The 27,231-nt window shown below is 46.7% G+C and overlaps 2 protein-coding genes across 8 annotated transcripts in view; one reads left to right on the top strand and one right to left on the bottom strand.

Annotated features, from left to right (window-relative positions):
- Positions 1-229: 229 nt before the first annotated feature.
- On the top strand, positions 230-16,409 carry TUBB6 (tubulin beta 6 class V). 7 transcript variants are annotated; one of them, XM_069468300.1, is made up of 5 exons: positions 232-339; positions 658-766; positions 2,335-2,445; positions 14,858-14,883; positions 14,956-16,409. In XM_069468300.1, the coding sequence occupies exons 1-5, from the start codon at positions 283-285 to the stop codon at positions 15,919-15,921; spliced, it is 1,269 nt and encodes a 422-aa protein (XP_069324401.1). In that variant the 5' UTR covers positions 232-282; the 3' UTR covers positions 15,922-16,409. The 7 variants fall into 7 exon arrangements, with proteins under 7 accessions (XP_069324404.1, XP_069324402.1, XP_069324401.1 ...); XM_069468304.1 differs by having other exon boundaries at positions 14,858-14,980; positions 15,227-16,409; XM_069468302.1 differs by lacking the exon at positions 14,858-14,883 and having other exon boundaries at positions 2,335-2,419; positions 14,976-16,409.
- Positions 16,410-18,655: 2,246 nt separating this feature from the next.
- The window catches only part of AFG3L2 (AFG3 like matrix AAA peptidase subunit 2), a 40,014-nt gene continuing 31,438 nt past the window's right edge, over positions 18,656-27,231 (bottom strand). Inside the window, exons 15-17 of the mRNA XM_069468564.1 lie at positions 26,112-26,312; positions 24,323-24,517; positions 18,656-19,499 (exon numbers count right to left, since the gene is read on the bottom strand). Coding sequence (XP_069324665.1) covers positions 19,281-19,499; positions 24,323-24,517; positions 26,112-26,312 — 615 coding nt within the window. The 3' untranslated portion in view covers positions 18,656-19,280. The remainder of the gene's footprint in view (positions 19,500-24,322; positions 24,518-26,111; positions 26,313-27,231) is intronic.

Raw genomic sequence — 27,231 nt, 5'->3', positions numbered from 1 at the left:
TCCCCTTGCCTCCCACCTGCAGTGCCCGCCGTCCCGCCCCGCCCCCGCTCCTTTCCCGGCTGCCCCGGGGTAGGGTCCCCGGCGGCGCGGTCCCCTCTCCCTCCGGCGGGCGGCGGGGGCGGCGCCGGCGGGCGGGGCGCGGCGGGGCGCGGCCGGCAGCCATTGGCCGGGCGGGGCGGCGCGGGGCGGGGGCGGCCGGGTCCAGTGCCCCGGAGCGCCGCGGGCCCGCAGTCGCCGCCGCCGTCCCGAGAGCCAGTGCCCGAGCGCAGAGCCGCGCGCGCCATGAGGGAGATCGTGCACATCCAGGCGGGCCAGTGCGGGAACCAGATCGGCACCAAGGTGGGCGGCGCGGGCCTGGGCTTCCCGCGGGTGGGCGGCGCGGGCCCGGGCTCTGCCCGCACCACCTCCGCCGGGGCGCGCACCCGCTGGGCGCCCCGCGGACCTCGGGGCCCAGGCCGGCTCCGCGCGGGCCGGGGGAGGGCGTGCCGGGACCCGCTGCCCCTCGTTCCCCACCCCCACGCCCACCGGGAGCAGCCGCGGGCGGCTCGGGCGCTCCTGGAATTCGGCCCCGCCCGGCCGGCCCGGGGAAACGCGTGGGGCCCCCCCCCCCCCCGAGCTCGGGTTCTCACTCTCTGTCCCCCTCCTCGCTTTCCCAAGTTTTGGGAAGTGATCAGCGACGAACATGGCATCGACCCTGCCGGAGGCTACGTGGGTGACTCGGCGCTGCAACTGGAGAGAATCAACGTCTACTACAATGAGTCATCCTGTGAGTAGCGCGGCGCCCCCCCGCCGGACCCCGCCGCCCCCGCCCTTCCAGGTCGCGACCCGCGTGGGCGCTCGGCGCCGCCTCCCCCACCCCGCCGGGCCGGCCACTCCCTCGCTCCCCGGGCGGGAAGGCCGCGGCCAGTTTGCTCAAACAGCTGGATTGGGCGGGTCTGAGCGCCCGAACAAGACCGCTCAAGCCTGCTGTGAGATCGGCTTCGTGGGTCGGTCCTGACCAGGCTTCTCTTTCCATGCTTAAGAATGGAGCGAAACACTGAATAGAATAAGTTAGAGTGTTTCTCAAGAGTCCTTGAGAAAAACAAAGATTTTTTTCAGTTAAAATATATCTGTTATTGGGGATTCTTGGCTAAAAATGTGAAAAACATTCTCTTAAATGACTTTCTAGTCCTTCGCAGACCTCCAAAGAGACCCTACCCTCACTAAAAGCTGAAACTACAGACAATTCTGCTTAACTAGTGGAGTTTACTAAAAATTCCAAGCTGTGGTTTATTCAAGTCTGGGGATAACATGGCTCCTGGCCTGGGTATCTGCGTATATTGTGACTACATGTGCACATCACTTCAGCGGTTTTTATTATGACAGTGGTGCACGCCCTTCACAAAACAACAAGAAACTAAGACACTGAAAGAACACCCGGCAAATGGCAGGTGCTACCCTGGCACAGGCACGGGACCTGTGTCCACAGAGAGACTCTCCTTAGTCACTTGTTGGAGTTACCTCCTACTTGTCCACACAAGAGCTGGGAAAAGCAGAATTCATGAATCAGTGGGTTTTATTCGTTTAAGCAGCAATGACGAAAGGTCTGCAACGCTAGGCCATAGAAGATGAAATGTATGGATGGCACTGAGGAAAATTCCAGTATGCATTGCACTTCCTGTTAACCCCTCTGCCCAGCTTGGTTACATCCTTTCTTGGATCTGAGTGTGTGCATAGCAGGACAGGAGTTGTAGAGCAGTTCCTATCTGGAATCGTGTGAACCCCATCCTCATCGAGAACAATTTCCTGCCCAACTGGCATGGAAGTCCTTGCAAGTGGAATGCCACACAGGAGCACTCTTGCTCATAAATAAGCTCTTGCTCATAAATAAAGGAGCAGCTTTGGGGAAATAGAGCCAGTGGGACGGCAGCTGTACCCAGGTTCAGACTGCAGCTTGGGCCTATGTACGTGTGTGCATGGGGGAGGTGTCAAAAGCAGAGAATGTCATGGCAACCTGGCAATTTGCTGTAACAAATAGTTTATTTCCATGGAGCTAAAAAAGTAAAACTTCCCAACAGGAAAGAGGTGTCAGGGTGAATGGGAAAATACAGCAGGCAGGAAGTCAGGAGCCCTGACTTCTCACAGCGCTGCTTCCTGGAAACTCCTCTGTCCTCATGCCCGGCTGCTTCCTTGTCCCAGAGTTAAGTTTCTGTGATTCTGAGAAAGTCATGGTCCCCGCTCTGAAAAGACCCCAATTCATCCATTCCAGGCAGCTCTAGCTGGTGGGACTTGCTAGAGGCAAGTTGATTAGAAACTTGACATGTACTCTTGTTTGTGGGCTTTTTTCTCCTCCAGCTCAGAAATACGTGCCCAGGGCTGCCCTGGTGGACCTGGAGCCTGGCACCATGGACAGTGTGCGGTCCGGGCCTTTCGGACAGCTCTTCCGGCCTGACAATTTCATCTTCGGTAGGTTGCAGCTCTCCTATTTCTTCTTTAAAAAGAAAATCAAATGAGTTTATGTGTAAGATTAGAAACATCATATAGCATGGAAAACCTTTGAATGGAAATCAGCAGTCCCCAGCCTGTGCCTCCACCGCAGCTGGGCCCATCACAGGAAGTGGTTTTTTTAAGTCTTGACTTTTTCTTTAGGGAAGTAACCTCCATATCTCTACATGAAATTCTTATACTAACAGTTCTTGATTGAAAAACAAAAACAAGAAAAAATTGTAGACATTAACTTCTTTCTCCCTCTCATTATGAAGTTATTTCACCATTTGTTTTGGTTCCTACATTGGTAATTTTTTAACTTCAATGTGTTGTGTTTTGTTTTTTTTTTTTTTTTTTGAGACAGAGTCTCACTCTGTTGCCCAGGCTAGAGTGAGTGCCGTGGCATCAGCCTAGCTCACAGCAACCTCAAACTCCTGAGCTCAAGCGATCCTCCTGTCTCAGCCTCCCGAGTAGCTGGGACTACAGGCATGCGCCACCATGCCCGGCTAATTTTTTCTATATATATTTTTAGCTGTCCATATAATTTCTTTCTATTTTTAGTAGAGGTGGGGTCTCGCTGTTGCTCAGGCTGGTCTCGAACTCCTGAGCTCAAACGATCCGCCCACCTCGGCCTCCCAGAGTGCTAGGATTACAGGCGTGAGCCACCGCGCCCGGCCTTCAATGTGTTTATACCTATATATTTTTTAAATTTATTTTTAGAGACAGGGTCTCACTCTGTTGCCCAGGCTGGTGTGCAGTGGCACAATCATAGCTCACTGCAATCTTGAACTTCCTGGACTCAAGTGATCCTCCTGCCTCAGCCTCCCAAGCAGGCGGGACTACAGCTGCGCGCCACCATGCCCGGCTATACCTGTATTTCTTTTTCCATCATCTATGGACAGTTGCACTGTCTTCTTTCTAAAGGCCAACACCATCTGAGTTTTGTTTTATCAGAATTGAGTAAATCCTTTTTTCCTCCCTACCTCCACCTAAAAAATAATGGTGGAACCTATATATCTGCAGACTCCTAAAGAAAATCATAAAATTAGGTGATGTGGTATTATTAGTGTTACCAGGTAGCGCTCCCAGTCTGTGTCAGATTTGGATGTTTCTCATTTCTCATCTGAAATGTGAGATACCACATTTCAATTTTACATTATTTTTCAAAAATTACCACTTAACTATTGAGTAAGAAAGAAGGAAAAATTACTACTTAACAACAGAAATACCTCAATCAGTCAACAAACATATTTCCAGCACCCATGAAAGGTAGAGTGTCCTTCAAGGAAATGTGAGAATTATCAGGCTGACTGCTGGCTTACAAAAGCAATAGGAATCAAATACATCATCACACATCTACATTCCAACCCCTTCCTCAAAAGTCACCAAGTAGAGATAGTTTAATTGAGGATAATAGACAATCCTGTTATCTAAACCATTCCAGGGAGAAAATGATGGAAAATTTTCCAACATTTCCTATGAGCTTAGGTAGCTTCTACTAGAACATACAAGTGAAAGCTTACTTAAAATATAGATGCATAAATATAAAATAAAATACAAATATATAAATTTATATATTTAAAATATATTTATATATTATAAATATATTTTTTATATAAATATATAAGTGAAAGCTTATATAAAATATATAAGTGAAAGCTTACTTAAAATGTACATGCATAAATCTAAAATAAATATAAAATAAAATACAAAATAAATAAAATAAAATATTTAGAACATCAAATGTAGTTGTGTTTTTTAAAAATAGCACATCATGACCAGGTAAAACTGAGAGGCACATAATGTAACGGTTAAGACTCTGGCTGTGCTGCCACACTCCTTGGGTTTGAGTCCTGGCCCTTCCACTCACGTGTGACCCTGCTTGGACTTGCTATTTAACTTATTTGTGATTTAATTTCCTCATCTGTAAGTGGGACTGTCTACCTCTTGGTGAGATGTAAGAGTTATACAAATAAGTATTTGGAATATCTAATACACAATAAGTGCTTGGCAAATATTAGCACCATCCCGGGGAATGCAAGGATGGTTTGACATTAAGAAGTATGCTAATTGAGTAAGGCAGACAACATTCTAATAAATGCCAAAAAAAAAAAATTGGTAAAATTCGGTATGTATCCTTGATTTCTGGAGAACAAAAACAGCTCCATGTAAACAGGAAATAGAAAGAAACTTCTTTTATTTACAGATTAGCTACCAGAAACCCATAGCAACATCATATGCTTGGTGAAACATTAGAATTATTCTCCCAAAAAGTAGGTATAAGAAAAAAATGTCTATTGTCTCTACCGTTATTTCATGTTCGGAAGGCTTTAGCCAGTACACAAAAACTAGAGAAAGAAAAGAGATGCAAATCATGTAAAGGAACAACAAGATTGTTGTTAATAGAGGGAATGAGGCCGGGCGCGGTGGCTCACGCCTGTAATCCTAGCACTCTGGGAGGCCGAGGCGGGAAGATTGCTTGAGCTCAGGAGTTCGAGACCAGCCTGAGCAAGAGTGAGACCCCCATCTCTACTATAATAGAAAAAAATTAGCCAAAAATAGAAAGAAATTAGCCAAACAACTAAAAATAGAAAAAATTAGCCGGGCATGGTGGTGCGTGCCTGTAGTCCCAGCTACCTGGGAGGTTGAGGCAGGAGGATTGCTTGAGCCCAGGAGTTTGAGGTTGCTGTGAGCTAGGCTGACGGCATGGCACTCTAACCCAGAGGCAAGAGAGTGAGACTCTGTCTCAAAAATAAATAAATAAATAAATAAATAAAGAGGCCGGGCGTGGTGGCTCACGCCTGTAATCCTAGCACTCTGGGAGGCCGAGGCGGGTGGATTGCTCAAGGTCAGGAGTTCGAGACCAGCCTGAGCGAGACCCCGTCTCTACTAAAAATAGAAAGACATTATATGGACAACTAAAAATCTATATAGAAAAAATTAGCCGGGCATAGTGGCGCATGCCTGTAGTCCCAGCTACTTGGGAGGCTGAGGCAGTAGGATCGCTTAAGCCGAGGAGTCTGAGGTTGCTGTGAGCTAAGCTGACGCCATGGCACTCACTCTAGCCTGGGCAACAAAGTGAGACTCTGTCTCAACAAAAAAAAAAAAAAAAAAAAAAAAAAAATAAATAAATAAATAAAGGGAATGATTGTCTTGGAGTTTCCAGATAGGGTATCAGCTGAAAAATGATAGTGCTTGTAGGATTTCTGTAAGGCAGCCACACACAGATTAAAATATTCAGAAATTAATAGTTTTGCTATAGGGTGACCAATCATTCTAATTTGCCTGGAACTAGGGGAAGCTTTCCCCAGGATATTGGACTTGGAGTGCTAAAACTGGCAAAGTCCCAGGCAAACTAGGACAAATGAATCACCTTAAAAGCAATAATCAATTATAAAGTTATATTGGGAAAAATGTCCTATTCCCACTAGGAATAAAGGCTATAAATACCTAGGGACAAAATTTACTAGTGACTAGGGGTGGGAGGCAGTTAATATTTTTCTCCCACCACATTGGCCAGTATTTAATAAACTGCTAAGAGCTAGTATTGGTGAAGGTGTTTGGGAAAATAAAAGTTTTATATACATTGTTTGGAGAACAATTTAGTAGATTGAGCAAATCAAGAATTTTGACTAAGAGTTTTGGTTCAGGGAATCCATCCTGCAGAAATGCTTGCACACAGAGATTGCAGCTTGGCCTCCAAAAGAGCCACGCTCATTTGCATACCCTCCAAGGGGTCCTTACCACCAGTTGGTATCAGTCTTTGTCAATTCAGAGGGACTGTGCTTCAGCACCCTGTGATAAAGACTTGACTTGGATAACGTGAATGTTCTGTATCCTGAGGAGAGAAGAGGATGACCCCTACTTTGTACAGATCAGCACTGAATAGCTCACTTACTGAGTGGATGTAGACTCTCAGCAGCCTGAGCGTCTTCCTGGGCATTGGCACGTAGCCGGGAAGCAAGAGCCTCAACTGCGAGGAGGAAACAGGAGGCTGACTGCAGCCTTGCGGCTGTCAGCTGCAGCAGTTACCTTCTCCCGGTGCCTTCAGCTTTGCAGCCTATGAAATGCAGGCGCCCAAGCATCTTGGGGTCACAGACCTCTGTAATTCTGTTTCCTTCACCTGCTTGTAGAATGCTGCTCAGCCTCTTCCCTGCAAGGTTCAGTGGGTCTCTGGTGAGGATCTGAGAGGCCAGCTAAGGTTTTCTGAATCTGAATTATAGTTGACTGAGTCTACCATAGTCTCAGTAAACTTTACCAAAGTTAATATATTTCAAATTAATACATTTTTTTAAAGTGTACTTCTTTTTTGCTAGGCAATATGTACGCACGGTGCACAGTTCAAAGGGCTGTCCAGTAAAAAGGTCATTGCCCCCCTTCTCACTCCCTGGTTCCTTCCCAGGAGGCCACGTGCCGTTGGCCAGTTTTGTGGGTGTCCTTCCTGAGACATGTGCACATTACAAACAAATTTGTGAATTTTTATATGTAAAAAAGATTTAAAAATTTTCTTTATGTAAAATACATACCTTTCCTCCTTTGAAGAAGGATATGAAACAACGTATATTAATAGTAAGACAGGCATAAATGTGGCAGTTTAAAACACAAAGTCAGCTGTGAGTGTTAACTCTGTTGTGGCTGAGAATTGATTTTAGCTCTGTCTGGGTTTCTGGCAACTAAATCCAAAAAAGGAAGCACAGCAGGTGACATGGTTGTCATTGTCTCACTAATAGGAAATATGTTGTTCTTTTGAAAAGGGAGATCCCGGCTGGGCGCGGTGGCTCACACCTGTAATCCTGGCACTCTGGGAGGCCAAGGCAGGCGGATCGTTTGAGCTCATGAGTTCGAGACCAGCCTTGCAAGAGTGAGACCCCGTCTCTACTAAAAAAAATACAAAGAAATTAGCTGGACAACTAAAAACATATATAGAAAAAATTAGCCAGGCATGGTGGTGCATGCCTGTAGTCCCAGCTACTCGGGAGGCTGAGACAGGAGGATCGCTTGAGCCCAGGAGTTTGAGGTTGCTGTGAGCTAGGCTGACGCCACGGCACTCACTCTAGCCCGGGCAACAGAGTGAGACTCTGTCTCAAAAAAAAAAAAAAAAAAAAAGGGAGATCCTCCTCCATTCTAAATGTATTGTGTTTATTTTTAATTTTTACTTTGCTTTTTTTCAGCAAAAACTCATTATTATTTCTCAATTATTAAGAAATTAAAAACTAGAGGTAAAAAGGTGATTCGATAATGCTCTTAGTGTAATCGTTGTTAGCACTGAGGTATATTTTCACCTTTACTTCTTTTGGCTGATTTTCATTAGTTGTAATTGCTACATCATTTTGTATCTTTTTTCCACTGAACCATATCATAAACCATATTCCGTGTTGATATGTAGTTTCTAAAATCTGTAACTTTTAATAATTATATAATGTATAATTAATTATTTAACTTTACAAGGGCCAGTAATCAGGAAGTAGTTTCTTTCCAGTTTTTTCTCTTATAAAGATTATTGTAATGAATTTATGTGAACTAAGGTTTCTGACTCTGATTTCATAATAGAGTCTCCAAAGTAAAATTCCTGGGTCAAAGAGTGAGCAGACTTATGCCCTTTATACTTGTTTTGCCATAGCCCTTGCAGTCGGATTACTGTCTCTAGCAGTACAGTTTTTGCGATGCTGTTGCCTGAAATTAAGCTTGTAAAGAAATGTAGCAACTGAATGCTTCTTGTATGACAGATTAGGTGCTTAAGCACTGCTTTACAGGAAATGTAAAAACAATTCTGAATTTGGCCATTCTGTGTATAAATTGTCAGTGTAAAAAGAGAAACTGCACACACATAACACAGCACTCACACGTAGAGAAACCTGAAGACCCCACTTGGTAAACACTGTTCCCCCAGGAAAGGGGGGTTAGCTGAAACACACATACACCCCTTACTACTTTTTGAAAGAAAATAGGGAAAAAGTACTCCATTCTACATTGTTTAAGATGTTCAAACTCAAACTTGTTACATTAGGCTTCATGTAACATTGGGATGTCTTATTTCTTAAAATGGGTGGTAAGTATGTTGATAATTCATTATATTATTTTTCATATTCTTTTGCATACCTTAAATTTTTCATAAGAAAAATGGCAGGTGTCTTAGAGGCGTGGTCGCGGAAGCAGCCATGACACTGCCTCCAGCTTTCGTGGGGAAGGTTTACAGGAGGCTGTGGCCGTGTGGCCTGGCTTAGCGTCCGCTGCATCCTCGGCCTGGCCAGAGCTCAGGGCCTCACCCAGCCCGGATGGGTGCACAGAGTCAGCCTCTCTCAACAGCTGAGGCTGTTGGCACCAAGCAGCCGCAGCTCCGAGCGGCTGGGACCCTGGCAGGGTTTCAGAGAGAATCAAAGCCATGAACTGGTCTTTATGAAATTCGATCATCACAAATTATTGAAGTTGTGAGAAGCTAGTTTCTCGTAGCAGCAGCTTCAGCAATTGTGGAAGTTTTCTTTGGTTTAATTTATTTGAACTGAAAATTGGGAGAGGGTAATAAGGTCTTTCTAGCTATCCATAAATGGGATCAAAAAGATTGAGAGCAAATTAGGTCAGACCTGTGCTGCCCATTTAGTGATCTAATTGTCCCTGTAAGCCTTCAAAAATGTTAGAAATGACATTTGGCACTTAAGCTGTCTCCAGAATTGCCTCTTGCATCTTTGCTTGTCGAACATGCATCTCTCTCTCTCTATATATATATTTTTTTTGAGATAAGGTCTCGCTCTGTTTCCCAGGCTGGTCTCAAACTCCTGGCCTCAAGCCATTCTCCTGCCTCGGTCTCCCAAAGTGCTGGGATTACAGGCATGAGCTACTGTGCCTGGCCCATCCTATTTTTGATTCAGAATATTTTAAATTTTTAATAGGTTGTACTGACGTGAAATATCATCTTTAATTGCAATTTTAAAAAATTGACACTTTTTAGTTAAGAATTTTGCATTGTTTAAGTGAATATGCTTATTTTGTTATGGAGAATGGAGAAGTATCCAGAATGTATAAACATACTGCATTGTTTGGCTAAACAGCTGCAGTAAAGGAGGCGAAACTGTCTATGGAGGTTAGATTGTTGGAGAGTTTTGTGGGGAAAAAATGAAGCCCAGGAAGGTCAACTTTCCTTAAAGCTCTTTCTGTATTTGTAACTTTTTCTTCCAGATTCGGGGCTAAAGAGGAGGCAGGGAGCACTTAGAGCCTTAACACTTACCCCCTCACCTAGTGGCGCTGCAGGGGAGCCAGAGGGGGCCTCTGAGGACGCCCTGGGGGCGGCTGCAGCCTGCAGCCTGGTGGCCAAAACGTTGCAGCCTCATGTTAACAATCTGGAGTCGCTGATTAATGTCACAACGTATCATTATAGATGTTCAACTCATGACCCCCAAATATTTAACTGGGAACATCTGTTGCTATGAGACAACAGCAAAATATTTTCAGAAGTCACCAGCTTCCTACTTTTGTCAAGAGCAGAGCAAACCTCGTGGCGGATCTTGCCGTGAGAGCTGCGGAAGCCGCTCAGTCAAGTCGGCGTCTCTGCACCCTCACGGCTCGCACCGAGTGGGGTTTTGTGTCTGCCTAGAGCCACCTACTAGTGTCAGTTGGTTTCTGCTGCGTTCCTGAAACAGTTCCTGGCCTCTGGACAGCAGCACTCACGGTCTTTCCTTTTGGAAAGGGCAATAGTTATACATTGAGCTCTGAGGACAAGGAGAGCCCTGAGTACAAGACTAGTACAAGACTAGCCCTGAGTTTTTTTTTTTTTTTTTTTTTTTTGAGACAGAGTCTCACTCTGTTGCCCAGGCTAGAGTGAGTGCCGTGGCATCAGCCTAGCTCACAGCAACCTCAAACTCCTGGGCTCAAGCGATCCTCCTGCCTCAGCCTCCTGAGTAGCTGGGACTACAGGCATGTGCCACCATGCCCGGCTAATTTTTTCTATATATATATTTTTTAGCTGTCCAGATCATTTCTTTCTATTTTTAGTAGAGACGGGGTCTCGCTCTTGCTCATACTGCTCTCGAACTCCTGACCTCGAGCGATCCTCCTGCCTCGGCCTCCCAGAGTGCTAGGATTACAGGTGTGAGCCACCGCGCCCGGCCTCCTGAGTTTGCTCTTCCCAATGCCTTTGTTGTGGTCTGGCCAGGCTGCTGCCTCCTGGATTGGGTGGGGAGGGGGTGCGCAGAAGTGGGTGGGGGCTTAGAAGGGGCAATGACCATCTTCAAATCTAAGAAAAGGTGGATAGGCGTATTTCACTGTGTGGCACCCACAGCTGGGCAGGAAGAAAGAAACTCTGTCTCATGAGAGACGACAGTCACATCCTGGGCAATGTGTAGGGCTTATGAAAAACAGAACAAGGAAATGGCTACCTGAGAGGGCCGACGTGGCCAGTGCCCACGAGGTGTGCTGCAAGCATGGAGCAGGTGTGTGCCCAGCTCGGGGCCCCGTGGAGCCTCGGGGCCTGCCATGCCAATGGCCTTGGTGCCTCGGACAAACCACATGGGACAAAGACAACAGGAGTGTCCGAGCTCACTTGTAACCGGGGCTAAGACGCAGACGCAGGGAGCCCAAGGCTGCAGACACGTGCAGGCCCGCCGCCGTCAGCCTCAGGTGGCTAGTTCTGCTCTCTGGAAACTTCGGTATTTAGTATTTCAATGTGTTTAGTGTTTTCAGAGTTAAACTGCTTGCACATGCTTTTTGCAAACAACACACAAATATCGTGTATGGTATTGTGTATACAGTATAGGAAGGGAAACTGTCACCCTGCTACTGACGGCCCCTGAGATTTTCTTCTCTAGGGGTGGAGATGGCGCGGTGCGTCCTGCTGGCCGTTTTCTGTGTGCGCGCGCACGTATAGCACTGAGGGTGTTTTTGGGAACTGAGATCGTGCTACACATAATGTTTTGCAGCCTTTTGAAAAGTTCATTATCCTAGACATCTTCCAAGACAGTCGCTGTAATTCCCTTGTGTGCCATATTTAATAATTCCCACTTACTAATGACATTTTAAAGAATTTCCTTAAAGGCATGTTTTCATATTTTAATTTTCCCTTGATTATCATAAAGTATGTCTTGGTTAAAATTTTATAAGCAATATATAATGTTGAAACTGAACTCCCCTGTGACTCCATCCTTCAGAGACGTGTTCTTAATTGCATTTTGAAATGTGCTAAGTTAAAATTGTTTGCATTTTGTTAGCTAGCTAGGTAAAGCATTTCCATGGTACAAGAGTCAGAAGGGACAAAGGGCACAAGGGACAAGTTGATCTCCCTCCCACCGGTGGGTGCTCACATCCAGGCCTTCCCAGAGGGACCGCAGTGGGCCGTGTGCGTCCTCTCAGATGCGTTCATGCACAGCAGCAGACGCACGTTCGGTAGCCAGCCGCGGCCACCGTGTAGTGCGCTGGGTTTTTCCTGCCCTCAGCAGTGTAGTTTGAAAATCTTTCCACATCAGAACCAGGTTGCCTGGTGTCGCTGACGGCTGCCAGCGCTCCTTCGCACAGGTGCCACTGTGGATTTAATCAGCCTTCTGTTAACAGATATTTGGGTTGTTTTGTTTTTTCTTTACTATTACAAACTGCCCCTCAGTAAATGTTTATATTTATGTCATCTTGCACATAAGTGAGTCTACTTAGAAAAACGTATGGCAGTATAATTGCTGGGACAGGGACTTGTGGGAGAGGTTGCTCAGGCGTTCTCCTTAGAGACTGCTGCTCTCCATCCTGCGGCAGCTCTGGTGTGGAGGGACCCCAAACCCTCACCAGCGCAGGTCCTGAGCTTCCTGATCTCTGCTGGTTTCATACGGGGAAAAGAGAACCTCCTTGTTTTAATTTGCATTTCTCTCATGAGGAAGGCTGAGCATTATTTAAAATATTTAGGTATTTTGAATTTCCTGTGAACTATTTGTATCCTTTGCCCATTTTTCTAATGGCTGCTGTTTTCCTGATTGATTTGTAGGACTTTGCACATGTAAGAGACCACGCCCTGTATGTGATGCGAGTTCCCGATAGTTCAATACATTTTAAACTTAACGAAGAATCACAGGATTTGGGTTTTCTTGCTTTACAGACTCCCAGTGGACACCCCCTGTGTTCAGCACGGATGAATGTTCACCCCAAGTGTAGGGCCATTGTGGGGTGGCCAGCGGACTCAGGGGCAGCGGGCCCCGCCCCAGGGCACGGGAGCCTTCAGCTCCTAGTCAGACCCTAAGGGGACCAGGCAGCTCACTTACCTGATGGAACACGTGGCGGCTGTCAGAGGCAATTTTGGTGGCTTCGTTGCTTCATAGCTCAGTCCCCACCAGGGGTGTGCGAAGCACAGGGATGGACCCGCCACGCTGGAGCAGAGAAGCTGCTTTCCGGGTGGTGGTCGTGAATTGCTGCCGCCAGCTGTGTGTACACTAAAGTCAAGTTGCTCACATTTGTGAAGTGAGGAGAGGTTTGTATAATGCAATGCAAGTTTTTATAATTTGAATAAGCTAAATCTGCCACCTAAAATTTAACGAAAATATATTTAAAACATTGCATTAAAAATTAAATGGACAAAGTTGTATTAGAATTAATGTTTCAATTTTCCCAACTCATTCTAAGTGTGTTAGGAATAAACAAATTGGTTTAAAGTGAAAGAATGAGAGTGCATTTAGTTAAGTCTTTTTATTTTTTATTTTCTTGAGATAAGGTCTTGCTCTCTCAGGCAGGCTGGACTACAGTGGCACAGTCACAATCACAGCTCGCTGTAACCTCCAACTCCTGGGCTCAGTTGATCCCCCGGCCTCAGCCTCCTGAGTAGCTGGGACTGTGGGCATAGGCCACCATGCCCGGCTAATTTTTAAATTTTTTATAGAGACGGGGTCTCGTTTCTCATTATGTTGCTCAGGCTGGTCTCAAACTCCTCGGCTGGCGTGATCCTCCTGCCTCAGCCTCCCAAAGTGCTGGCAGTCAGTCTTGGTAAAGCCTTTTTGGTGTACTTCCAGCAACGAGAAAAGAATGACTAATGTAAAATGAAGTGACATATTTTGCAAGTCAGTTTGTTTCCAATTTGGCTTTTCACAAAATTGAGTTGTTAGCTGACAGATGATTAAAAATATATTTTTTTGATGATCACTACTTGATTTTTGGCATATAACTCTGAAGATCAAAGAACTGAATGACATTGTAGAAACTAATTCATTCTGTGTACAAATATATGTAGACAGTATTTCTCAGTAGACAGGTAAAAATGAAAAAGAGGAATAGAATTGACGCCAAGGTGTGTCCTGTTCTGGCAGTGTTGAATACTCACCCTTGGATAAATGAACTCATTGAAAAAATACATAACATTTTTTAACACCTTGTAATCGTAGGAGTTTAAAAACAATGATAAGAGTTTTGTCTTTAAAACCAATTTATACTGTTCTCAGAAATTAAATTTATATTATTTGCAACTGTTTGAATTTATGAAGAAAAAATTAGATGTCAGCTTAAAAATGAATGTTCACAGCAATAATGTGTGAAGGCCTTTGCATTACAGGAATTTTGCAGTGTCCAGAAAAGCAAAAACTAAAATAAGCCCCGCTGTTTTAAAGTGCATCTATCTGTTCATTCACAGACCTGTATAATTGTTACAGCTTGGAAACAATGCTTTCTCTAGTGATAGCTCTTCAATTTTGTAATGAAACAACTGAAAAACAGGATTTTAAATGTAAGAGCCAATCTTTCTGATTAAAATTTTCTTCTGTAATGTAAAGTATAAATAAGCCTGGCAAAAATGCACCATTGTGCAGAAGACATTAACTAGAAGGTCTCTTTCTAGTTACTTAAACTCTGGATAAAATACAGAAATCTTTCAGGCGTGTTAAGCTCCTTTCTACAGCTCAACTGGAAACAACTTCGGGGCAGGAATCAGTTTCTGTGCTGAGTATTTAATTACAGGAGCAGAATAAATAGCTGGTTCTCAGAACATTCTGCAACAGTAATTCTGGGTGATACATGAGGGGCTCCACTAACATGAAAAAGTATGACTCCTGAAAAGAAAATACTTGTAAACATGGTACAAAATTCAGAAAGCTCCAAGGAGTGGGGAAGGTGACTTATTTTTTAATGTATACCTTTTGTCCCCTTTGAATTTTACCATGCACAAGAATTACCTATTTAAGAATAAGAATGGAACGGCCAGGTCAAAATGTTTATACATCTCTAAAGCTGGTGGGTGTTTTTACTTGTCTGAAGAAGTTGTTCTAAGCCATCCGCCACAGCAATGTTGGGGGTGCCTGTTTCCCTGGCCCCCTGAGCTTGGCCAGTGCTGCATTATCTAAGGGTTTCAAGCACGCCTTTTCCACCTGTAAGTATTGACAGTCACGAGCAGTTCTCCCTGTACGGGCGTATTTAAACTGCACGGGACCTTGCTCTGTTGCAGGCCAGACGGGCGCAGGGAACAACTGGGCGAAGGGCCACTACACGGAGGGCGCGGAGCTGGTGGACGCGGTCCTGGACGTGGTGCGGAAGGAGTGCGAGCACTGCGACTGCCTGCAGGGCTTCCAGCTGACGCACTCGCTGGGCGGCGGCACGGGGTCCGGCATGGGCACCCTGCTCATCAGCAAGATCCGCGAGGAGTACCCCGACCGCATCATGAACACCTTCAGCGTCATGCCCTCGCCCAAGGTGTCGGACACGGTGGTGGAGCCCTACAACGCCACCCTGTCCGTGCACCAGCTGGTGGAGAACACGGACGAGACCTACTGCATCGACAACGAGGCGCTCTACGACATCTGCTTCCGCACGCTCAAGCTGACCACGCCGACCTACGGGGACCTCAACCACCTGGTGTCGGCCACCATGAGCGGGGTCACCACCTCGCTGCGCTTCCCGGGCCAGCTCAACGCCGACCTGCGCAAGCTGGCCGTGAACATGGTGCCCTTCCCGCGCCTGCACTTCTTCATGCCGGGCTTCGCGCCGCTGACCAGCCGGGGCAGCCAGCAGTACCGCGCGCTCACGGTGCCCGAGCTCACGCAGCAGATGTTCGACGCCAAGAACATGATGGCCGCCTGCGACCCGCGCCACGGCCGCTACCTGACCGTGGCCACCGTCTTCCGCGGCCCCATGTCCATGAAGGAGGTGGACGAGCAGATGCTGGCCATCCAGAACAAGAACAGCAGCTACTTCGTGGAGTGGATCCCCAACAACGTCAAGGTGGCCGTGTGCGACATCCCGCCGCGCGGCCTGAAGATGGCGGCCACCTTCATCGGCAACAGCACGGCCATCCAGGAGCTGTTCAAGCGCATCTCGGAGCAGTTCTCGGCCATGTTCCGGCGCAAGGCCTTCCTGCACTGGTTCACGGGCGAGGGCATGGACGAGATGGAGTTCACCGAGGCCGAGAGCAACATGAACGACCTGGTGTCCGAGTACCAGCAGTACCAGGACGCCACCGTCAACGACGGGGAGGAGGCTTTTGAGGATGACGAAGAGGAGATCAACGAATAGAGGGGCTTCACTAGCTCAGACGCTAAAATGCACATGTTCTTTGTCTAACCCTGGTGCATCTTCCCCTGATGGCCTCTGAATGGTGCACTGGTCCACACGCGTGGGTCTAGGCCCCTGACAAATGCAACACAGTGGTATTAACAGTCATCTGGAATAAAGAAAATACTTTAAAATGGTAGGAGTTCTAACCCATCAGAAGATCAGACTACACAGATTCTCTACTAGAGGACTTGAACGAAATAACTAAGGGGCCATGCAAGGCTAAAGAAATAAACCTCACCTTGCATTATGTGTTCAGTCACATCTGAGAATTAGCAGGGAAGTTAGTCTTTTTTCATCCTTTGTGATGAAACCTGAAGCTGTGCAGTGTTGCCTTATTTGAATATGCAGTATGGAACTTTGAAACAATTCATAATAAAATACTAAACTTGTCCCTTTGTCTCTTCCACCATGTGCTTATTTGACAGATAAGTTACTCTGCATAGTTACAATGGCTGCTCTGGTCACTGGTCTCTCCCTGGGCGGAACAGCCCGCTCGCCTGCCCGCCCCCCCATTGCTAAAGGAACAGAGGAAAGGGCTCCTCTTGAACTGGAGGCTTTAAGGAGGGCAGCCAAGATCTACCAGGGCTTGGAAGTGGCGAAAGCACTAGTGAAAGCCCTTCTTCCCCGTTTGCAGCCACCATTTGGTCCTTCCACAGAATCTTTCATCTGGCCGAGTCAGGCCCTGGGCTGGGGGCACCCCGCCTTCTTGCCGGAGAAGCCACAGGACATGCAGTCCAGCCTTTCTGGCAAAGCCAGGGGTGCCGGCAGTGGAGGGTGGAAAGGCCTTTTCTGTTGTAAGCCACTACTTGGTTTCTACCAGCCACAACTTCTGCGGAAGGTTTTTCAAAGTCAAACTCTGCAGGGCACAACCAGGTTAGCTTTGCTAGTAATTGGTGTAAACGTTGCTGTTCACCAGTATTTCTGGTTTACTTCTGTGAACATGTGACTTTGCTCCAGCCCCAAGAACAAGTGTGGCATGTCACCTCCAGGTGGTAGTGTTGCATGCTAGTGCCCACCTCCTGCTCTGCTTCCCTCGAGGGCAGCGCCCAGCCCTCGGGTCCAGATCCCTCCACGTCCTGAGTAACCGTGCTGAGCAGGGCCCCTCTGACCTGTGTAGGACGGCGACCCAGAGCCCAGGGAACCTTTGTTGTTTGGAGCTACTGAGGGTTAGGGTTACCCACAGCGCGACCAACTGGCCATGCTCTGCGATCCCCAGCCTTACATTCCGTAACTATTTTATATAAAGCCTCAGCCTTCTGCAAGATGCAAAGTTCACCACTAAACACAGTGCCTTGAGGTGAACACAGATGTCATTTTGCAGAAATCTATTTTGTGAGACTAGAGTAAAAATAAATCTGTCCAGCTCACCATCCTCATCTACCCTGGAAGTAAGCTTGGTTTGACTTTGGAGAACAGGCTCTACCTGGCCCCTCCTTGTACAGACAGACCGGCCACCTGGGCAGGGCTGAGGAGCCATTTGAGACCACACTGGCGCAGTCTAAAGCTTACCTCATGAGAAACGGGGGAGGTGGGTGCCATCTGTCTCGTGGGCAGCTTGTCACTTACCTTGTTGAATCAAGCCTGACCCGCGGTGGCCCCCTCCCTCACCTCACAGCCAAGGCCACCAGGATGCAGGCCGGGGGCACCTCCTGCCATGGTGAGCGAGCAAGGGGTAGACAGCACCTCCTAATCGTCTACTGCCCGTGGGAAAAGGCCACTAAAAACCCTACGACTGGGCCTTGCAGTCTGGAACCAAATGTTCGCGGAGCTGCCTCCCGCAAGCGTCCTGTGAGGGAAGGAGGTGGTCAGTGTGTCACTCCGGGTCACTGGGCACAAGGGAGATACGGGTGGAGGGTGGAGCTGAGGTGGCACCTGTCCTCCTGCCAACGTGCCATCTGTGGAGTCCCAACAGCTGCTTCTGTGGCTGCCCCGGCGCGGGCAGGTGCCTCGGGCCTGCGGAAGGGTGGCCACGGGATGGGCGCGTGACCCAGGCCCCTCCAGGGATGCCACTGGATTGTGCCTTAAATATACAGTCACCAATCCCATAACATCAACAATACACAAGGCAAGTTGGAATAACATTAGAGGAGGCTGCTCAGAAAGTAAATATTCAAAAATGCAAAAATGCCTGGTACTTCCATGTCCAAATGTAATGACAGTTGAAGGCTCAGCAAATCTCCTAAGGATGTTGATTTGGTTTGCCACATTGCAGGTTCCGGCCTTTCTGGAACCACATGCACAGTAACTCCTCTCACAGAGAATGGGACAGTTTACCACTCAACCACTCCTGAGACGTCACAGGAGATCCAGAGCCCAGGGGAGTCCCTAGCTTAGAACCACTGTCCCTTCTTTGAGATCCAGGTGATGCCGCACAGCCTGCCAGGCCCACTACGGTTATGCATTGACTTCTAGAGCCAGGAGGTGTGACCAAAATCTGGTCCCAACCCGCCTCATGAGGACCTGAACTGATGCGGTCACCACGGAATCTCCTGATGACTCTCAGGACCAACACACTTTCTGTCCACAGCTCAGCACGTCATCGCAGGACGTACAAACCTATACCAACCCTCCGTGGGAGCCGACGAGAACCTGTAAGAGTGAGACTTGATGGAGTCCACTCTATAAAGTAAGAACACTTCATTTCTTACCATTATGTTTTCTAAAAGTACCTGCAACATAAAGTGACCCTTCCTGTGTTCAGGAAAAAAAAGCACAGTGTTTACATTTTATTTTTCATGTAAAGAAGCCATATTTACATAATACATTCATATTTTTAAATGTTACAGCTCTCTGTAGAAAACCATTCCATTAAGACAGCAACAAGTGATCTGGTTCAAATTTTAAAATATTAAGTCAAATTAAAATATTTTTATCAAGACTCCAAGACTCCAATTTAATTTCACAGCCCATTTGCAGGAAACTGAAGAGAAACAGTAGTAAGGACTGGGTGACGAAAAGAGAAAAATACCTTCCCCCACGCCGTCGAGCACCCACTCTCCCTGAACTATCCTGGTACACGCCCGGCCAGGCCTCAGGATGGTGCCACAGGGACCGGCCTCGGTGATGCTGGGCTCGACTGTTCCAGCTGCCATCTGGGAGCCCGGCGAGGCTGTGGGACCCCTCGAAGCCCTCAAAGTGCCTGGTCATCCCTCTGTGACTTCTGATGCTGAGGGTTAAGGACTCCTCTCCCCATCACTTCAGCTGGGCCAGTACTTGGCTAAAATCTACTTGGCAACGCTCTCACTCTTCTGAAAGCCAGGAAATATGTGCAAACGGAACCCACAGAGGATAGACTAAAACAGCCTCCCTCCTTGGATCTAGTTGGCGACTTTCTCCCCCGGGGGCTCCTCTTTCTCCTTTTCCCGCTCTTTGTTCCAGTCCTTAAGGCCTTCAGGAAGCGAGGTGTCCTCGTCCAAGCTGCCCGTACCTTCCACAAATTCTTCATAAGTAGATTTTTCTGCAAATGGTCTGGGGCCCAAAAGTTCAACCATATCATTCTTATCTAATACTTCTTTTTCTAATAATAGAAGAGCGACCTGAAATAAAAACAATTGCCATTAAATACTGTTACTTAGCAAAGTCTATTCAAAGGTAATAGTGTTCTCATTTATAGGTGACCCCATTCCAAAAAAAGGACTTAAGAGTAAGATGTGCAAATTACTGGAAACAACAAATGGCCACCAGTAAGGGAGTGCCTAGACACACGCCGCTATGTCTACGCAGCGAAAGCTCACTCGCCTGCATAGGCTGTTTTTTTTTTTTTTTTTTTTTTTTGAGACAGAGTCTCGCTTTGTTGCCCGGGATAGAGTGAGTGCCGTGGCATCAGTCTAGCTCACAGCAACCTCAAACTCCTAGACTTAAGTGATCCTACTGCCTCAGCCTCCAAAGTAGCTGGGACTACAGGCATGCGCCACCATGCCCGGCTAATTTTTTGTATATATATTTTAGTTGTCCATATAATTTCTTTCTATTTTTAGTAGAGACGGGGTCTCACTCTTGCTCAGGCTGGTCTCGAACTTCTGACCTTGAGCGATCCACCCGCCTCGGCCTCCCAGAGTGCTAGGATTACAGGCGTGAGCCACCGCGCCCGGCCATGCATAGGCTGTTTAATACATCTCGGAGATACATATTTCAATGAAAAAAGCCAAGATGCACAATGTGTATGACATGTTATATTTGCTTGTAAGAGCTGGGAAGAATATATCTTTTAATGTTCTGTTAAAGCAAAATGAGCAGGAGTCCATTAGCCTGGGGTTATTTCTGCACCTAGAAACCTTACACAAGCAAACTGGCACTTAACTTAGAGTCATCCCTTATAACTAGTTAATTTTAAGCCAAGCTTCAGCCAGTCACAGACAGCAAACTAGCCTATTGGTAATATAACTTGAGGCCTTCCATGGGACCATATTCGAGGCAGGCAAACGCCGAGCAGTAGCCAAGCAAGTAATTATGTGTTGCACACTGTCAGCTACGGACCACACACACAACGGTGGTCCCATAAGATTATAATACCGGTTTTTGTTTTTGTTTTTTTAGATAGGGTCTCACTCTGTTGCCCAGGCTGGAGTGCAGTGGTGTCATCATAGCTCACTGTAGCCTCCAACTCCTGGGCTCAAGTGATCCTCCCGCCTCAGCCTCCTGAGTAGCTGGGACTACAGGCATGCACCACACATGACTAATTTTTTACAAAACCTTTTTGTAGAGACAGGGTCTTGCTATTGCCCAAGCTGGTCTCAAATTTCTGGCCTCAAGCCATCCTCCCACCTCGGCCTCCCAGAGTGCTAGGATTACAGGCATGAGCCATCCTACCCAGCCTAATACCGTATTTTTACTGCACCTTTTCTATGCTGAGATACCACTGTGTTACAACCGCCAACAGCACTCAGTTCAGTAACACGCTGCACAGGTCTGCGGCCTGGGAACAGGCCAGCACAGCCTGGCCGTGCGGGGTGCTGCACCGTCTAGGTCTGTGTAAGTACCCTCTGCTCGACGGCGGAATCATCTCACACCAGACTTCTCGCCACCACCAGACTATCCCCACAAGCCCCGCACGACCGCGGTTTCTTCACTCCACCCCTGTGCTAATAAAGCTGCTCGTGCTCGAGCGCTCTGGGTTTGAGTGCTGCCTGAGGCGCGAGTCTTTCTTTGTTCAAAGAAACTGTTAAAATTGATTTTGTCTCCAGTTTCTCTTTTAACTGTGCTTATATATACATAAAGAAATTCTTGAAGGATACAAAATAAAGTAATAAAAATGGGGGCAGATTGGAGGAAAAGGTGGAAATAGGGTGGCCAGTAAATTTAAACAGTTAGTTGAAAAAAACTAAAGACAAACAAGGGCAGAGACACAGAAGGAAGCCAGGAAGGCCAACATGGAAACATGTGCCTTGAAGTGCCAGTCATGTGCCGCGGCTGACCCACAAATTCAGCCCCAGACATGCTCAGAGGCTACAGAAAAAGGGACATGGGCCCAGTTGTGCATATGGAGGTGAGTGACGGCAGGACAGAGGGAGCCGTGTCTGTGAGACCATCTGACCAGCGTAAAGAAACGAAGCATTTCAGTTATAAACTAATCTCATAAAACAGACTTAGTTCCTTAGCTAACTCCTTACTTAGAAATTTAACCTATATATAGTTTACAATAAATGCTATGTTTGTAAAGATATAAAATAATGAAACGATTTTCTTCTGTCTTTTCAATGTTTACAAATTTTAATCTGGAGTCTTTCACAGAGGTACAGAAGTAGGAAGAATGGATAACCAGCCCGCGTAACCACTACAGCGATCACCTCACAGCCATTTTTGTCTCAACTCCCTAGATTATTTTTAAGAAAATCTCAGATGTCATATCACTTTGTCCATACATATTTTTGTCTATATCCCTAAGAGACAAGGATTCTTTAAGAAACCAGAACACTATAATGCTGACTGATTTTTAAATAGACTGTTTGCATGTACAAGATGTGGGAAAATAAAAGCTTTAGGATTCCCTCTTAGCCCATCTTTAATTCTCAATTTGCATACACACACACACACACACACACACACACATTTAACACAGTAGTGGGTGACCACGTAAATTTCAGTAATATATCTTATTTAACTCAATATATCAAAAGTATGATCAGTATGACATGTGACATTACTGAAATATTTTACATTCCTTTTTTCACACTAACTCTCCAAACACCAGTGTGTATGTTATGCACAGCATTTCTCCATGCAGACTGGACTCCATGTGCTCAGCAGCCACGTGGCTGCCACGCAGGACAGCACAGCCTCAGGGGGTTAATGGCAAGGGCTCTACAGACAGGACATCTGGGTCCTCCCGGCTCTGCCAGTTAACCACTGTATGACCTTAAGCAAAGTTACTTAACCTCTCTATGTAATAGTTTCTTCATCTGAAACTGTTTTAATAGGATAATAATTTAGCTGCTTCATGAGATGAGGTCGAAGGGTTTTAAAGTCAGTAAACCTCAGGTGGTCCCCAGTACACACAAGGTGTTAGGTGACGCTGACCAGGAACCCTTACCCTGAAGCTGGGCCTAGACATCCGCTTGTCCAAATCCTCGATCCACAGCACAGGCCCAGACTTTCGAAGGTCCTGGTTTCAGAAGCAAAGGCTCCATCCAGCACCTCCTGCTCGTGAAAGATTCCCTATCTCCTGGCTGGCTCTACATTCCTCTTAGCATGTTTCATTTTCTCTGATGGACCAGAAAGTACTTCAGAACGCTGTCCAGTGTTTCAAGATCCTCAGCGTATTAACCCGATTTTCCTTTCAACAAACCCTCTTCGTTGCACACTGTCGGTACACGCACTGTGAATACGAAGGGTGTACTCCAGTTATCTGGCTTCAACCTCCTGGACCCGCTGGACCGTCTGTCCCAAGCAAGCATGCCCTGACTCTCCAGCCCTGACTCTCCAACACTGTCGACATCGCCGGCCTTCACAGAGCCCGGGCAGACACCTTGGAGCTACGCGAGGGCTTTCTTCTCTTTTGTTCTCTGTATTTAATCATTAAGTCCTGGGTTTCCACATCTTCTTTCCCTTCTTATTTTCTCAGCCACCCCCAGAAGGCACCATCTGAGGCACGTTGCAAAGCGCCCGCCCAGGCCTCCGCACTGGTCTGGTCTAGCCTTCCCATCCCAGTCGTGCCACGCTGATGCCACGCTCTTTTGAAATCATGAACTTTTAATCATTTCCGCTCAAGATTTTTTAAGGACTCCTATAAAACGAAGGGGCTGGGTTAGATCATTTTTAAGGTCACTCCTATTTCTAAAGCTATGCACCTCAACTTTCTCCCTAGCCCAGGACGGCCCTGGTGCTCCACCACGTGCGACATGAGCAGGCTCAGGCCGCCTCCAACCGCCTCTCCACCTGCTCGTTCCCGCCACGCTCCTCTCCCCTCTCCTGCTCACTGCGACCCGATTTCCTTCCGCACGTCTTCCATGAAGCCTTCTCAGGCCACTCTGGCCACGCCGACCTCGCCTTCCTCAGAGCCCTCCTGCGTGTTCACCAGCACTGCTTGTCACTGGCGCTCTCTCCGGTTTCACTCACACTTCAGTCAACTGATAGCACGGATTCTTCTGGAATCACCCAGTGCAGGGCTCATAGTCAGTTTCTCTGAAGACTTGCTGATCGAACAGTGTATCTAAGAATATGCTTTTACGCATGTCAATCCCTCATAAAAGGCTTTTTCGTTGTGTTTTTCTCATTAGAGTGTGCAATGTTCAGAGATCAAAATTTTCTAATTTTGATTACATGGATTCTGATTAAGTAGGAGGTTACTAGATGCAAGAAATCTAGTGAGGTCAGAAAGGGTCCCTTCGTTTTGTAGGTGCTATCAAACGAGGTACAACGACGAAACACAAAGCACGTTTATTCATGGAAGTTCACAGTCAAGCCAAAGGTAATTTTCATGTGCCAGTTTCCTGTCAGTTTGGCTGATTCTTTTATTTGCCCTTTCATCTTTCACTATCAATTTATTCCCATTTATGCTGGAGGTGATAAACAATGGTAAATTCCAACCAGGCAAGTGTGCTTCCTATTTAGGAGGACTGGTAAGTACCTGGAAGGAGGAGCTAATTTAACCGCTCGCTCTGCAGTTACTGACAGACTTCGTTACTCGCTCGCCCGTGTCCCTGACTGAGAGCCACAGGAACCGGGGCACGTCCACTCTTGCTCTCCACCATAGTCCCACTGCCTCACGCAGACAGAGCAGACAGTGAGACGCCAGACTGAAGGAAGCGAAGGCTTAGCCAGAGGAAGGGGATTCTGAACTCTATACACCAAGCCAAACAGTTAATTTATCACTTAACTCTTTGCAAAACTGTAGAGAATTATTCCTACAATTGGCACCTACCTTCTCCACATCAGCTTTCTTTTCTGTGAGCAGAGCTACTGTTCTTTTATAAGCATCATTAATAAGTATCCGTACTTCGTCATCTATTAGTCTCGCGGTGGCTTCACTGTAAGGTTTCTCCAGTACCATGTCCCCCTGGCGTGGGAGGTCAAAGGAGATTTGCCCAACCTTTTCATTCATGCCAAACTGAACAATCTGAAAAACATGATTAGCAGTGGTTACATACGATTACCCTCTACGTGGTGGCCTGCATGAGCTAAGTGCATGAGGGCGCTCTGTGTAGGTGGCGGGAGCAATGGCACCCACCATGTGCTTTAGACTCCTCCACTAGAACAGAGCCAGAAGCCACAGAAAACATCTACCACAAAACTAAGTAACCCACAGGTAGGGCCAAATTCCCACGCCTTTAAGAACTGCGAGATGTTACTATCTGTGTGAGGGAGAGCACAGGAGAGGCAAGCAGCATCTGAGGAGGTAAGAAGCCCGCACTGCCAACAGGTTCTCCCTGGAAAGAGCGGCGTGCTGAGCTGAGAGCCGGGGGACTGGAAGAGGCATCTGCATTTTCCTGTTCAGAGTCCATGGGGCCCAGGGGACAGTATGAAGAGGATGACCCAGCTGGGACTCCGTGAGCCCCCAAAACTGACCAGCACATTAGGAAGCTGCTTCTGCAAGTAAAACCCAAACTGACTAGAAAAGAAAAGGTCCCAAACAGAGCCAGGAGAACCCAGAAGGGAGGAAACCACATTCTCTAATACTTCATGAAGACAGAGAAGGGAACTCTGAAAGAAATAAGCAGAATCACATCCCACAATAAGAAAAGCGAGATTAAAAGACATGGCCATATAACAAGTAAGAAAGCTGCAATCTACTATTTCAAAACAGGCTAAAAGAAATCAGGAAAATGACAGATAACATGAAAGATCTACATAAATCAGAATTAGAAAAACTTAGATGAGGTATTAGAAATAAATTATACATAGAACTAAAATTATTTTTAAAATGAAGATTAAACTAGAAAGAAAGAAGAGCAAATCATGTCGCCTGGATTAGAGTGCAGTGGCGCAATCATAGCTCACAGCAACCTCAAACTCCTGGCCTCAGGCCATCTTCCTGCCTCAGCCTCCCGAGTAGCTGGGACTATAGGTGTGCACCGCCATTCCCAGCTAATTTTTCTACTTTTTTGTAGAGATGGGGTCTCGCTTTTGCTCAGGCTGGTCTTGAACTCCTGGCCTCAAGTGATTCTCCCGCCTTGGGTCCCAAAGTGCTAGGATTACAGGCGTGAGCCACTGTGCCCAGTTCAAAAGGATTTGAGTTAGCAGCACAGAAGACAGGCAGAGCTGACATGTGAGTAACAGAAGTTCCCAAAGGAAGTCATTTATATCGAGTTCAAAAACAGCAAACTAATGTTTGGTGATGTAGGCACCAGGGATAAAACTTACAGAAAACAAGGCCATGACCATAACTGAAGTCAAGAGCACGGCTGCTGCCAGTGGGAAGGAACAGACTGTGACAAAGCCTGGGCAGGGCCCCCACTGTGGGTCACACAGGTTTACAATTAAACCTTAAATTCCACATATATGCTTTACATACTCTTAGGAAATAAACTTTAAATACTGTACTACAAAAAAGGGTTTCTTGTCATAAGTTTTGACCACTTCAAAACGGTTTTAACAAATAAGCCTAGCCTAAAACAGTCAAACACAAAAGCACTGTTTCAGAGCCAATCGTGAATGTCAACTTCTCATGCGAAGGTGGAAAGAATGAGGAAGAAATGATTTCAGGCTCTTACCTGGGCGTACGCACTCTGAGTTACTTTTCTCAAGTCATCCTGAGCACCAGTGGTAATTCTTCCAAAGAAGATTTCTTCGGAGACTCGCCCGCCTAAAGTCATGCACATCCTGTCCAAGAGCTGCTCTTTGGTGTACAGGTACTGTTCTTTCGGTAAATACTGAGCATAACCTAATCCTTTGCCACGTGGGATGATGGATACCTGGCAAACAGAAAACATACAAAATGCTAAAGAGGTCAGGCGCGGTGGCTCACGCCTGTAATCCTAGCACTCTGGGAGGCCGAGGCGGGTGGATCGCTCAAGGTCAGGAGTTCGAGACCAGCCTGAGCAAGAGCGAGACCCCGTCTCTACTAAAAATAGAAAGAAATTATCTGGCCAACTAAAGATATATATAGAAAAAATTAGCCGGGCACAGTGGCTCATGCCTGTAGTCCCAGCTACTCGGGAGGCCGAGGCAGTAGGATCGCTTGAGCCCAGGAGTTTGAGGTTGCTGTGAGCTAGGCTGATGCCACGGCACTCACTCTAGCCCAGGCAACAAAGCGAGACTCTGTCTCAAAAAAAAAAAAAAAAAAAAGCTAAAGAGCCTTCTAACCAATGAAGACTTGATCAAAACACCTATCTATAGACAGATGAACTCATCGATTAAAAACAAGCACAATGGCTGGGCCATCCATCAATAACATCCAGCAGCAGCAACTGTTTAAGAGGGATATTTTCTTTTCTCCTAGGATAACTTCACCTTAGACTTCTAGAAGCATCTGTCTTTTTGTAAACCTCAATTGAGAGTATTCAGTCTTGACAAAAGGACCCCTGGTGAGCGACTGGACAGACGCCAGACGCGGCCACACCCTCCTATGTGGCTGAAGGGTAGGGCAGGCCAGGATGCTCAGCACCTTCACTTTCATTCTCAGCTTCTTTTTCCAATTGAGTAAATTCCTTTAATTTTTTAAAAAAAAATCAACTTTATTGAGGGATGATTTATATATAGCAAAATGTACCCATTTTAAGTGTCAAGTTCAATGAGTTTTGACAAACATAATCTCAAACCACAATAAAGATACAAAATATCCCTGTCATGCCCAGAAAGTTTCCTCGCACCAACAGATATGCTTTCTATCCC

The sequence above is a fragment of the Eulemur rufifrons genome, chromosome 5, assembly GCF_041146395.1.
Source record: "Eulemur rufifrons isolate Redbay chromosome 5, OSU_ERuf_1, whole genome shotgun sequence".
Taxonomy (NCBI): domain Eukaryota; kingdom Metazoa; phylum Chordata; class Mammalia; order Primates; family Lemuridae; genus Eulemur; species Eulemur rufifrons.
This window is presented reverse-complemented; position numbering and strand designations above follow the sequence as displayed.

Bases quoted from the DNA above. Each gene is read 5' to 3' on its own strand.
- TUBB6 (XM_069468306.1), top strand. From the start codon at position 283: ATGAGGGAGATCGTGCACATCCAGGCGGGCCAGTGCGGGAACCAGATC. The intron at 767-2,334 runs GTGAGTAGCGCG...TTTCTCCTCCAG, and splicing joins CTACTACAATGAGTCATCCT to CTCAGAAATACGTGCCCAGG. The intron at 2,446-14,857 runs GTAGGTTGCAGC...GCTCTGTTGCAG, and splicing joins GCCTGACAATTTCATCTTCG to GCCAGACGGGCGCAGGGAAC.